General features: G+C 40.1%; 1 protein-coding gene across 2 annotated transcripts; it reads right to left on the reverse strand.

Annotated features, from left to right (window-relative positions):
* Positions 1-735: 735 nt before the first annotated feature.
* dnaja2a (DnaJ heat shock protein family (Hsp40) member A2a) lies at positions 736-12,570 on the reverse strand. Of its 2 annotated transcripts, XM_039795606.1 has the most exons (10): positions 12,552-12,570; positions 11,879-11,987; positions 10,519-10,578; positions 9,056-9,285; positions 8,776-8,856; positions 8,515-8,648; positions 8,209-8,405; positions 5,010-5,154; positions 4,229-4,356; positions 1,666-1,854 (listed from the first exon to the last, which is right to left on the reverse strand). In XM_039795606.1, the coding sequence occupies exons 2-10, from the start codon at positions 11,954-11,956 to the stop codon at positions 1,666-1,668; spliced, it is 1,242 nt and encodes a 413-aa protein (XP_039651540.1). In that variant the 5' UTR covers positions 11,957-11,987; positions 12,552-12,570. The 2 variants fall into 2 exon arrangements, with proteins under 2 accessions (XP_039651541.1, XP_039651540.1); XM_039795607.1 differs by lacking the exon at positions 12,552-12,570 and having other exon boundaries at positions 736-1,854; positions 11,879-12,062.
* Between the last annotated feature and the right edge of the window lie 245 nt (positions 12,571-12,815).

Below are 12,815 nucleotides of genomic sequence, written 5' to 3' on the forward strand. Positions count from 1 at the left end.
TAAATGTTCTAACCCTAAACCTCAGCTAATCAGTGTAATTTTGCCTGAAAATTTGAGAAAATATAAAAGGGTGACTTACCAAAATGACCTGGGCAAACAGGTTTAGGGTTAAAGTGCATGAAAAAAATACAAGTGAGACAAAAAAAAAAGTGTTGTTCTTTCAAGCCATGTAAATTTAATGTGGAAAAAAAACTGACCTACAAATTTGAGTTCTGTAGTAATATCGCATAATCCCTATATAACTAGCCTACTGACACAACTAAATTAGTTACATTTTTGTGAGTGAAATCTGCTCACAAATTCTAATGAAATACAGTGTTTAAAATGTGACTGCCATGGGATGAGAACACCTGACTTCAACAGCAAGTCTTTCCATTTACTCACATGACACTGGGGATTGAGTGTGATCTTATTGACTTTAATTGGGGGACTGACTGATGATGGAAACTTTGGATCCATCTAAAAAGAGCATCAAGGCATTTTGGTCAGGTGGCATTTGCTTTCAGCAGCTATTATTGAGAACAGTTGGCAATCAAACCTGACAGTATCTGTGGATTAGCACTAGGCACAGAGACATTGTTTCTGGAAAGAACAGTTGATTATTTTCCAATGTAATGTTTTGAGGCTCTGAGCACCACAAACCAAATACATAGGTTAGATACAACTAGGAGTATTTCTGATACTGCTGTGATTGTAAAGAGAATGAAGAAAAAACAAAGCATCACACTCAGCACATGGTGTTTCAACAATTTATTCAACAACTTCATAGACATTTTCTTAAGAAGTGTGCTGCTTTATTGGATGTTTGAAGTGCGGGAACCAAAGCTTTTTACATGCACATGGTCTCAGCACAGATACGGGCTATACGTTTTTACAATTCCACTTGTCATTTCTTTTTAAAATCACACAGCAGCTGATGAAGCTCGCCAACAACCAGTTCAATGAATGAGATACACAATAACCAATTTTCTGTTTTAATTAAAATATAAAGGGGAAAAAAAAAAAAACAAGTAAAAACCTACAAAGAAAATAAAGCTGTAAAAATCAGAAACAAATCCTACGAATGGTGCCGAGTGGATGAATCCATGAGTCCAAGGATCTGCACGTCACATTGCTCAGCTGCTTTGTATGTGTATGCACATTGGTTAGTTCTTAAATTAATTATTGTAAATACTATGAAAACAAAATGCAAGTCACACACACTCAGCAAACAAGAAACATTCCTGTCTTCGACTGATCTGGAGTTCCCATTAGTGGAGGGGAGTGGACTTTAACAGGGGTGACAGGAGTAGAGAGGGCTGAGGGATTCACCTTGAAGACCAGATCAAAGTCCTACCTTTCATGGCATTCACAGGGGCAACCATTTCTTTTGATACATCTTAAATATATTATACGACTTCTACCTTTCAGGTGCAGTGTAATAAGTCTTTGGCTGCCCCAGTGTGAGTTCTTCAGACAAAGATCAAAATAATCCTAGCACACAAACCAATAACATTAATCAACAATTCCAGGTGCCATGATTCAATGTTTATTTGACCTGTGTCTGAGGAACAACCAAGCCTTTTCAGTCTGACCTACCTCCTTGTTTACTCTGCAACTCATACATTTTCTCCCCAAGTACAACGTGGGTCATGTGTGTGTGTATGGATGTGAGAGAGTATGAGGCTACTGGTGGGCACACTGTACCCCTGGCCCGTGGTGGCCACCCTCTTCGTCGGAGCTGTCGTTGTAGGCCTCTCTGCGGTTACCCGACGACGAGCTCTGGCTGACGTCATAATCCTGCAGGTCCACCTCCTCCGTGTCTCCGGTGATGATGGGCGGCTCTGACCGTGAGGGCAGCATGTCCTCCAGCTCCTACACATGGAAAACATCACAATACAGCTCAAACTGTTGGGAGGCCAAGAGCGCAGTGATGCAGAAGGAATTTAGCGGTTACTGAGAAACAATGAATCAGCTCCATTCAGAGTGCAACATTTTCATGGAGAATAACAAATGTTACCGTGTGAACGTACATGCTCAATAAGTAGGGTTGGGTATCGTTTGGGTTTTTTACAATACCGGTGCTAAAGCGATACTTTTAAAAATGGTGTCTAAACCGTGCCTGAACAGATACTTAAAAAAGAAAAGTAAAATCGCACAGAATGACAGTCGGCGACATTAAAGAAACCTTTATTGCTAAGGGCATATGGTCAAAATTAAATTATTATTAATGTAATAACATTAACTTATTCCAACTTATTGCTAATTGCTGTTAAATGACAAAAATAACCACCAGATGGGAAAAGGGTATTTTACAATCACTTTGAATGCACCACAAGGTTTAGGCTACCAGTTTCAAGTGAACGCACCGCCTGGGTTGTTTTTCCGACGGCATATTAGCACTGGGTTTCGGTACCCAACCCTATCAAAAAGTAGCCCATTCATCCCATTTTTATTAACTCTAAAATTACTGGTATAGATTTAGCTGCAGATTCTTACTTGTGGAGACATACGGCTTCTCAGTGAAAACATGCATGCTTACTCGCTTTAGTTGATCTACATTGTATCACAATTACAAACTAACTGAAATCAATATACACATATCTACAACACTGTTTAGAACATCTTTGTAAACTACATGTTCTTTGTCCATAAAAAATATTTCCCAAAACAAAAGACATTCGCATTATGGCTTTAACTAACGATTGTTTTCGTTATCCTTTAATCTACAGACTATTTTTTCTCGATTACATCCAATAATCATTTGGTCTGAAGGATTTTAGCGGTTTACTTTTACAGATTACTAATTATTAAGTAAATAGAAAAAGAGCAATAAAAAGGGGAAGCACAGCAGTCATTTTTTTGCCTAGCCATATTTTGTCCTTGCCTACATTAATTGTTTTTCAGCCAAGATGTTTGAACGAGCTAACGTCCACCAGCGAAAAGTCCACTTATTAACATAATATAGGCCAGACAGCTAGCCTGACGTGGTCATACCAAAGCCGGTCTACGGAAAGCCGTTCCACTCCCTATCCAGCCCCATTGTACCGGATTTTGGTTGCGGTTCCACCAGAGTTCCACTGGGGGGATCGTGGTCCAGTGCTAAATGAATGGGACTCTATGGAGCTAGACGGCTAAATGTGTCTCTTTCACCTGATTGTCGTTGAGAAACCTCAGATTTGATTGTAGTTTTTGCAAGTTCAACATGAGTTATAGGTCGAAAGTTGAATGAACGAGTACTTATGTCCTTTTGATTTCTTACAGGGGGAGTCGTTTCCCATAACACGCTAGCATTCTGCTAATGAATGCTGATTGGTCAGTGAAGGAGTGATTACGATCGGAGATCCCGCTTGACGGCATCCGAAGCAGAGCCTGAATATCAGAGTGAATATTTCGGTGTGGTCTTTAAAACATCAGCAAACCTCTTTCTAGCATGTGTATTAACAGGGAGAGCCGAACCTGTCAGCTGTGTTGTCGATGCCTCGAGAGAACAAAGGAAGGGACTCAGAGCTTGCGTGTATGACGTCATTAACATTTTAAAAGGCTTTTTAGAACAAAAAATGACTTTAAAAAAATCTAACACACAACAGTGTGTATTTTTTTAGCCTCCCCTTTCGAATGCAACATTCAAATTACTAGACGAAAAATTATATCCTGAGAAAAGTGGGTTTTGAGGGGTATAGCTCCATAGAGCCCCATTCATTCTGCACTGGCCTGTGAGCGCCCCCTATATGGAACTCTGGTGGAACTGCAACCAGTTCAGAAGCCGGAAGTAACAAGGGAGTGGAACTTCTTCTTATATTAGAAGTTCTTTGGTCATACCAAAGAACTTCTAATATAGGATAGAATATACTCAGATTCTAGTCAGAATGTGAGACCGCTCCATTGGGCTGTGATTATGGGGCGTGTTCCAACCGAACCAGGAAAGAAAATGCCTCTGCAGTCATTGGATAGACCTACAATCAGAGCAACGGAACTCAACTGTAAACAGAATTCAACACTGTGTATCGTCTCCATAGCAACCACTCTTGCACAATGCATTCGTTCGAACTTCTGACTTTTTTGAAGCTAGATATATCGTTTGTTGCGTGTAAATATGAATGTGGATAACGTTAGTGACATGCTTGCTACAGTTGCCTCTCTCTCTCTCTATTTTAAAATTTAAACTGTACTTTACACTATAATAAACAAGAATACCATTAGATGATAATTAATAAAAGAAATAATTAAAAAGAGTAACATGTCATACCACAAGTTTCTCAGGGCTGATCCAGTTGTTGTCTGGGAACTGGACATCAAACTTGATAAACAGATCTCCCTTCTCAAAAGGGTTTCGGTACTGTGGCATGCCCTCTCCTCGCACCACCCTGACTGAGCCTGGAAAAGAAAGAAAAACAAGGTTTATTCACAACTTACTTTTATAAAATGTCACACTTCCAAAGATGTGTAGTCCTACGCTTACAGGCATGCGAATGGACAATAGATAAGTCATAAGAAGAACGATGGTAAAAGGAACGCATTTCACTGATAACCTTTGAGAGTCTTTGTACTGAGGATGTTGATGACCCCACCCTTCCCTCCTTAAATCCAGCACCAAAGTCCAACATCACTGGAGCTGCTTAGTGCCTTCTACAAAAGGTGCCTCCTTGTTGTATTCAGCGCTCAGCTGGAACCCAGCGTGAGATCATTTTACTTGCAAACGTGTAATAAAAAAAATCTGCACGGTCCAATTAAATATTAACACTCATCACACACATGCAGGAGGAATCCAGCCAGCCATGACTTTTTTTGTACTGATGCACAGAGACAACATTCTTTGTACAAACTTTTAGGCAATACAGCACAAAAGCTAGACTGGAGTGTGCTCAGGTGTGAGGGCATGATAATGTAGCACATTCCTTTGTCCTGTAACTAAGTTATCAGAGCTTTCACTTCATTTATATACAATGTGTACACTTAATTGGTGAATGAATGTATATATAAAAAAAATTGAGAGAAGAGAAACAGATGAAAGTATTAAGGGTGTTAACCTGGTTCGATGACTTTGCCAGCAGGGTACTTCACAACTATCTGTCTTCCGTCTAAGTGTTTCAGCATAAACTGGAAGCCGCACAGCGCCTCCACCAGCCCAAGTTTGTGGTTCATGAACAGGTCATTGCCATCTCGCCGGAATGTCTGAAAATAAGAGAGAAAGAAGTTGTTAAAAATATTGGTTGATGAAGTTTTTCACACCAACATCATGGCTCATTTGTCTTTTTTTTTGTCAGTTATCAGACAAAAGGAATTAAATGACTCCGTGACAACGGCCTTCACCCAAACCCACAGCATCTGCAGGCACTGACAGCTGTGGCAGTGACACAAGCATGATCTGGAAAACTGATTACATGTGTGCAATTTACAGAGAGGTTTCATGTTAGGGCTGATCTCTGCATTTTTAGGCTTAATGGTGATACACAATACGTATATCCCCACGAAGTGGGCTAAATGTTCAGTTGTAAGTCAAAGCCACATGTGAGATGTCACAAGCACTTATTAAAACAGACTGTAATAACCGCACATAAAATGCAATAACAGGGTTTTCTTTCCGTTTGAAAATATGCAGCTGCAAAACATGTAAATGAAAACTGATCAAAAATAAAGAGCCTATATTATTAGGGCTGGGCATCGTTCAAAAATTTTCGATCCGGTGCCAATTTCGATACCTCTGTTTCGATGCCGGTTCCTAAAAATACATTTTTCGATACCATGTTTTAAAATCCATTTCAACATCAACAAAAATACTTAACATTTTTTCCAGTGCCATAAAAGTATCGACGTCCGGTACCCAGCCCTACATATTACATAAAAACAGGCCTATCTCTGAGAATGATCCTTTCAGTTGTTGTCTTATCCCACATCTCCTAGGGGAATTTATCAATATAATTTAAGAAGTCGATATACCACCCAGTCCTACTTGACGTCCGAGTTAGCTTTTTTTAAGCCAAAACATTTGCTCATCTTCTGTTACTGAATGCACAGAGAAGCCCATAAACATGCCATTTAACACAACTACTATTTATTTTTCATGGTTTCTACCTTATTATGTATTAACCATAGGTGTGGCATCCACATTACTTATCAATGTGTGTTGCTGTAGCAAGTTGTAGAAACAGATGTTGCTTCCACATTCCACTAACGTATTCTGAAATAAATGATAGATGCCTCCTGAGAGAAAGAGCCCGGGGCATTACTACAACTCTGCCTGCTGTTCCAGTTAAGCCTAAATCACTTTGCATTGTCAGAAGCAACCTGAACTGTTCAAGCCAGCATTCCCTGCTGAGAAAACCCAATTAAGACAGGGATGGGCAGCTAGCTGTGACGACTGAGTCAACCGCTTATCATTAATCAACTTATACTTTCAAGTGCAATGTCATCACAGGGATTTGGCAGCAATTTCCAGAAATCTACTTATGAGAATGCTGTGTCTCTCTGTTCCGTTTGTCTCATTATTTTACAGGGTTGAGGTGTGGACATTTTGTAGAACGTGTAGTGTTGACCACAGGATTTCATGACACTGTGGCAGGTGGACCTTGGACTATCTAGGAGGGTACGGGGGCATGCTGTCTTTGTTTTTTGTTTTTTTTAGAATTCTTTAAAGTGCATGTTGAGAGCAAAATTAGGAGACATGCCTCTGAAGTATACTGGGTGTGCTAGTTAGCAAGGCAGCCCCAGAAAAAGGTGTTCGACAACTCAGTCAAAATGCATCGGTGACCATGCCCTCAGCGGTTTCTCATTCGACTACGGTGCTGTGTAGTGCAAAGTTGAAACTAACCTAAGTTTGTACAAGGTCTAACAACACAGCACTGTCAAGGCAATCTGGTTCTTAGCATGAGAGGTTTGAAGCTCCTCCAGCTGGACCCGACTGCTCATTGAAATTGTATTCAGTCATTTTTTGACCTGCACAATGAAAATCTGATTTATAATGAAACTGGTCATTAGTTAGTTAGGTCTGGCGATGCAAGACCTATCAAGACATATCTCCATAGTGCTGGAGTATGGTGTGCCTACACAATTTATCTATTCTGGGATGGGGGGGGTGCAATGGCTGGTGTGTTATTCTTTAAACCAATCACAACCATCCTGGGCAGCGCTAAGCCAGCGATAGTGTCTTCACAAAATAGATAGCTGAAAGGGGAGGGACCGGCTTTATCACAGCAATGTCATCCTGTGAGCCAGACTATCATACCCATATACATACTTGCAGATGGGAAGAAACTGAACACACAATGGACAGGTCACCCATCTGCTGTATTGTAAGCTAACCTACCTGACAGACCGGTATTTTGACTGTTCTTTTCGATAACTATTCACAACCTGTCACACCAGTGCCCCATACCAAAAAAAATAATATTTTATTTACCTAATTTATGTCCACTCATTTCAGCTCAGTGTGCGAGTCTTTATTGCATTTTGCTATCATCAACGGTCATGCTATCATCAACAGTCATGCCATTTTCTCTCCTCTGATCTCCGTGTTTTACCCACACCCACGGTGTGCAGAGCAGAGAGAACATTCAAATACTCTGCAGTCCGCTAACTTGTTGATCTGCTACCAATATAAGCTGCTCTCTTTCAACACAGTTAGGCTGAAAAAATGTGCATGCCAGATGAACTTCAACCATGGTGTGACTTAAACCAAGTAAGACCAAAAGGACAATGGGTAAGGTTATGTCACTTGTCACTTAAAAAAAGGTCTGCTAACCCTAGGCTAATTTATACAGTGCAGAATGCCATAAGCTAATAAATGTTTTACACAACACTGACTTGGCAAATTTCAATGCTACAAAACACTTTAACCGCCCTCCATAACTTTGTTTTATTAATCTAAGACAGTCTATTTTATTTTGTGTGTATGATGCAGCAGCAAAAACCACAAATGGATGTTTTCAGGCATACATTTTTCAGACGTCACATTTTATGCATATTAGAGAACTTCACAGCCACAGTGTAACCAAAGCTCACAAAACACTATAACCTCAAAAGAATCTATCAGTAGGACATTGTGACAAGGTGAGGGTAGTTGGCTCACCTTTTTGTAGGCAGGAAATAATTAGTAACTGACAAAAAACTATAAGCAAAACAGTGACCTAAATAAATTATAAAAAAAAGAATTCCCTCTATGGAAAAGAGTGCATATGGGAAATAGAGGGCAGGAGTATGGCTACAGTATTAAGGGACTGGCCCCCTTACCTCATTCTCTTTTTCCTGCAGGACAAGGACTATATCCCCAGGCTCAACGCCAGGTGCCTGGTCAGCCTCTCCCCCAAAGGTAATTTTCTGGCCGTGCTTCATGCCTTTGTCAACATGTACCTCCAGAATCTTAACCTCTTTCACGACTTTCTTGCCCTCGCATTTTTTACAGCGGTCTTTCTCACTGACAACTTCACCTGGAGTGGGTTAAAAGGAGACAGGGTAAGGGATATGTACAGGCCAGGCCACAATGATACACAGATGAAATGCCTTATCACAGATGGTTTGGATCACTGTGCCCCTTACCTTCTCCTTTACAATCAGTACACAAAGACTGCATCTGTTGGACCATTCCTGGGGCCAGCTGTCTGATCATGATGCGCATGCCACTCCCCCTACATGTTGTACATTTTTGTACAGCGCCCGTTTTACCTCCCTTCCTGCACACATACACACCCAGAGATGGATTGGTTGTTAGAAATGTACAAAACGTCAACACTGCAGTAGACTAAATAATCAAGGAAACATTAATATGGACTATAGCACCATGTTGTTTGTACAACTTACCCATTACACGTGCTACACAGTACATTCTTGCTAAGTTGCAGTTTAGTCGTTTTCCCATTGTAAACGTCCTCCAGTGACACCCTGTAGAAAAAGAGTGATGTTAAGATACCGTTTAGTTCTACAAGACAGAAGATTTGGGAGTATAACAATGGATTGTAGAAGAACTTGTCTGAAGAACATAGACTTAAACCAATTCTAATACAAACAAATTTTTCCACATAATAAAGTACAAACATGTTACTCAAGTAGCCTATATGTGAGTGTACAAGCTTGGTCTTACTTGAGTGGATGGACCATGTCCTCTCCTCTCCTCCGCCCTCCGTTCCTGGAGCGACTCCCCTGACCACCCATGAATCCAAAAAGTCCACCGCCAAAGATGTGGGAGAAGATATCATCCATCCCCGGGCCACCCCCACCTCCTTCCCGCAAGCCTTGTTCTCCATAGCGGTCATAAAGTTCCTTCTTTTCAGGGTTGGTCAGCACCTCATAGGCAAAACTGATTTCTTTGAACTATATTTTCACAGGACAGACAATACAAAAATGTAATTTCAACAACTGTCCCAAGTGTCTTCTGACAGCAAATTAACCATAGCTCAGGACCTAGTAAGATTTCCATTAATCTTTCACTTCAGCACTGGTGGTAACAAAAGTGTTGTCATTTCCAGGCAAAGCATGCGTCAGCTTGCAATGTCCTTAGATAAGGGTCATTCCACACCTAATCACAAGCCCCGTCACTCAACATAGAATATAACCCTTCAGCACAAGTTCAATTTTTACGTATTACACCACCTAATTTGAACAAGACATTTCATAAATGTTTTAAAGTTTTAAGCATTTAGACAGAATTTCACAATCGCTGTAGTATTACATTTGAAAATTTAAAAAAAAGGCAATTCAACAGGATGCTAAATACTACAATCAAAAACATTACTGCAGATTGGAATCAGCCCCTCTCTGACATTACCTCAACACAAATTAAACACGAGTTATGTTGCCATCTCACTGACACCTGAAAGGATGTGCTGATGAGCCACTTTATTTGCTTAAAAGCAAGTGTTCTCCATGTTACAAATACTGCTTCCAGGCTTAATTAGTTTAAGTTGCTGTGTCTAAGAATGTAATCCCCTGCTGACTAAATGGCACTCTGCCATAGGGGGAATGATAGAAGAGAGGCCATTCGTTCTTAAATGTTTTCTCTGATTTTCCAAAAATTATTTTAAACTAATGACTGATGAACAAATATTATGTAGAGCAGTGGGAGGTCTGTGACGGTAGGGGCTAATGTTCAAAAACAAATTAAACAGTGACAGAACCTTATACCAATGCTTTAGCCTAAATGGAAAGGAAAAGTAAAACTAAAATGGAAAGTTATTTTAATCCACTGCCAGAACTACAGAGAATATCCACTGTAATAATACAGAACTCAATTTTGTAACTGACCACCCCCCTATCACACCAAATAGAGATTTATTTATTATTTTATTAACCATACTGGACATGAATGACTACCTATAACACCTTGAAAACTGCTTAAAGCTCAAGACAAGCATTAGGGAGGGATAAAACTTGGATTCACACCTCAAATAAACACCCTCTTTAAACCCTTTTAGGGGCAACATGATCATACATACAGCTCCAATCAAGATATTCTACTCATACGTATTCCTGTTGTATCCCCTATTTAATTTACATCACACCTAACTAACTTCAGTCATAATATATATCAGAGGGGACTGTCCTTACCTTGTCACCAGCATTTGGGTTCTTGTCAGGGTGGTATTCTTTTGCCAATTTTCTGTAAGACTAAAAGAAAACAAAAGAGGGAGCCTTATAAGCTAATATCCTCATTGTAGACACGCATGGTTTACTGGAATCACACACCTGCATGACTCAAACTCATATGAACGTAAATCTACGCAATCACACGTGCCTCCCTGACAAACCAGATGTTCCAGCGGCAACACACTAACGTTAAGTTACCTGTAACGTTAATGAATCATTAAAGGTTTATGCTCAATGGTTTACTGAGCAATGGGCTACCTACATTAAATTACGACAGTTACTTAGTAACGATACTTTGAACTATAGTATACCAGTAACGTTATTACCATTTTGTCAACAATGGCAGTTCAAAATGTCTGACAACCTAGCTAGCTAATCACTAAGTTAACGTTTGCGCATGCTAATTAGCTAGCTATAGCACATCTTGCTAACACTAACCACAGATAGCGTCACGATCTCGATGAGGTTATCCTATATGACAAGCGCTTGTTCTTGGTCTCTCGTCTAACGTTAATAGAGTTCACTAAAAGCCCACGAATAAATGCTAAGCCAAATAATGGCCCCAACGTAAAACATTAAAGTTATGTCGCTAGCTAACAGGGTTAGCTCACGAGGAGATGGTTGAAATGACACGCAATGTGTCACGTTACTTTACTTTATCTATATGTTGTAAACTGGCCGGAGGTGATAAAAACATATCAGGGCCCACTGCAAGTGGCAGTGACAGTGACAGTAAAATATTAGCTACCCTTCATGGACACACGTTAACAGTAAAGCGCATCCACAGATCAAAACTCAATTCGATTTATTCTTGTGATCATTGTGCCACACTCTCTAAACAACACACGCTGTTAGTAGTTTCCAGCCTTTGGAAAACAAACATAACGTTAATGTTACCTCTTATTACCAGAACCTTCGACAGGCTCAACGTTAGCTAGCTAGCTAGCTAAAGTTAACCTTACATGACAAACACAGCTAACGTGGGGTCAATCGCTTAACTCGTAACGTCATAAGAGAAGGTTACTCAACCTCGCTTTTGGTTAATGTTAACGTTACCGACGTCAACTGTCCTACTTAAGACAATATAAAATCCACATTGGCAATAGCTTAAATTAAGAAAATCACCCGATTTCACATAAACGTCACATGAACAGCCAGGCCAGTAAGCTTGTTAGCAGGCTAGCCCAGCCCACGGCTAACTAGCTAGCTGCGCATAGCAACGCATTTCCTTATTGTAACGTTAGCAGTATTCACATTTTCAAACTCGAAACATAAACGTAATGTAATGTCGTAGTCTATTCAGCCTTTCTTGTGTAATTACCTTCTTCAGCTCGTTTTCAGTTGCGGATGGAGACACTCCGAGGATGTCGTATAGTTTTGTATCTACAACAGTCGCCATGGTGTTGCTTCTGCGGGAGGTGGATGATGAGCTGGATGGACAAAGAGAAAGAAGCCGGTGAAAACAGTTGTGCTCGCCTCGTGTCTCGGCTTCCGGGAAGTGACTGCCCGACGCTAGAGGGCAAAGTTGTTCATGTTGGTAACTAGCTAATTATGTCCTGATATCCAAAAGTAAACAAAATGCTATCAAAACAGTGACAATAGCTGTCCATTTTTTGAGCGGGGTAATAGTTATTGTCAAGAGGTTACATAAGAGCCAGATATGACATACTTTAATACAGTTATACTAGGTAACATACATAGGCCTACATTTAGCATGGATGCAAACATACAACTGTATTTTCTTTTTATGTATGTCAATGGCATTTACGGATAGCCTACTTATCAAGTGTGTTCAACAACCCATAGACTGTTATGGTTGAACCACCAGCCAAGCATTAGCTAATTGATTTATAGATCAGTTCATTTGAATGTGTGGTCTGCTCTAATGCAATACAATATCACGTAGTAGGAGTTACCCTCCTAACCCCAACACCCGCCAGCGGGTTTTAAAAAGCATGTTTTATTTGAAAGTTTGCCAAAGAAAAACAACTTACCATAGAAAGAAGCTGAAAAAAACGAATTGTTGGTCAGACTTTCACACATCCGACCGTCCATGAATGTATCTCAGGAAAAATTTAAAGTTAAAACAAAAAAAAAACAATAAATTGATTAAAAACTCGCATAGAACATTTTGCAAAAAAATCAACCATTTGTATGATCAAGCTGTAGCCAATCCGTGACTAAAACTGCAACACACAGCGCCAAACCACAGCACAGCCTAGTGGTAAACAGGGGTGGAAGATGTATTCAGATTCTTT

This window comes from Perca fluviatilis, chromosome 3 (assembly GCF_010015445.1).
Source record: "Perca fluviatilis chromosome 3, GENO_Pfluv_1.0, whole genome shotgun sequence".
Lineage (NCBI taxonomy): Eukaryota > Metazoa > Chordata > Actinopteri > Perciformes > Percidae > Perca > Perca fluviatilis.

Excerpts from the sequence above, each read along its gene's own strand:
- dnaja2a (XM_039795607.1), bottom strand. The coding sequence starts at position 11,956 with ATGGCGACTGTTGTAGATACAAAACTATACGACATCCTCGGAGTGTCT. Across the intron at positions 8,649-8,775 it reads CTGTGTAGCACGTGTAATGG|GAAGGGAGGTAAAACGGGCG; the intron begins GTAAGTTGTACA and ends GTATGTGTGCAG. Across the intron at positions 4,357-5,009 it reads TGGCAAAGTCATCGAACCAG|GCTCAGTCAGGGTGGTGCGA; the intron begins GTTAACACCCTT and ends TTTCTTTTCCAG.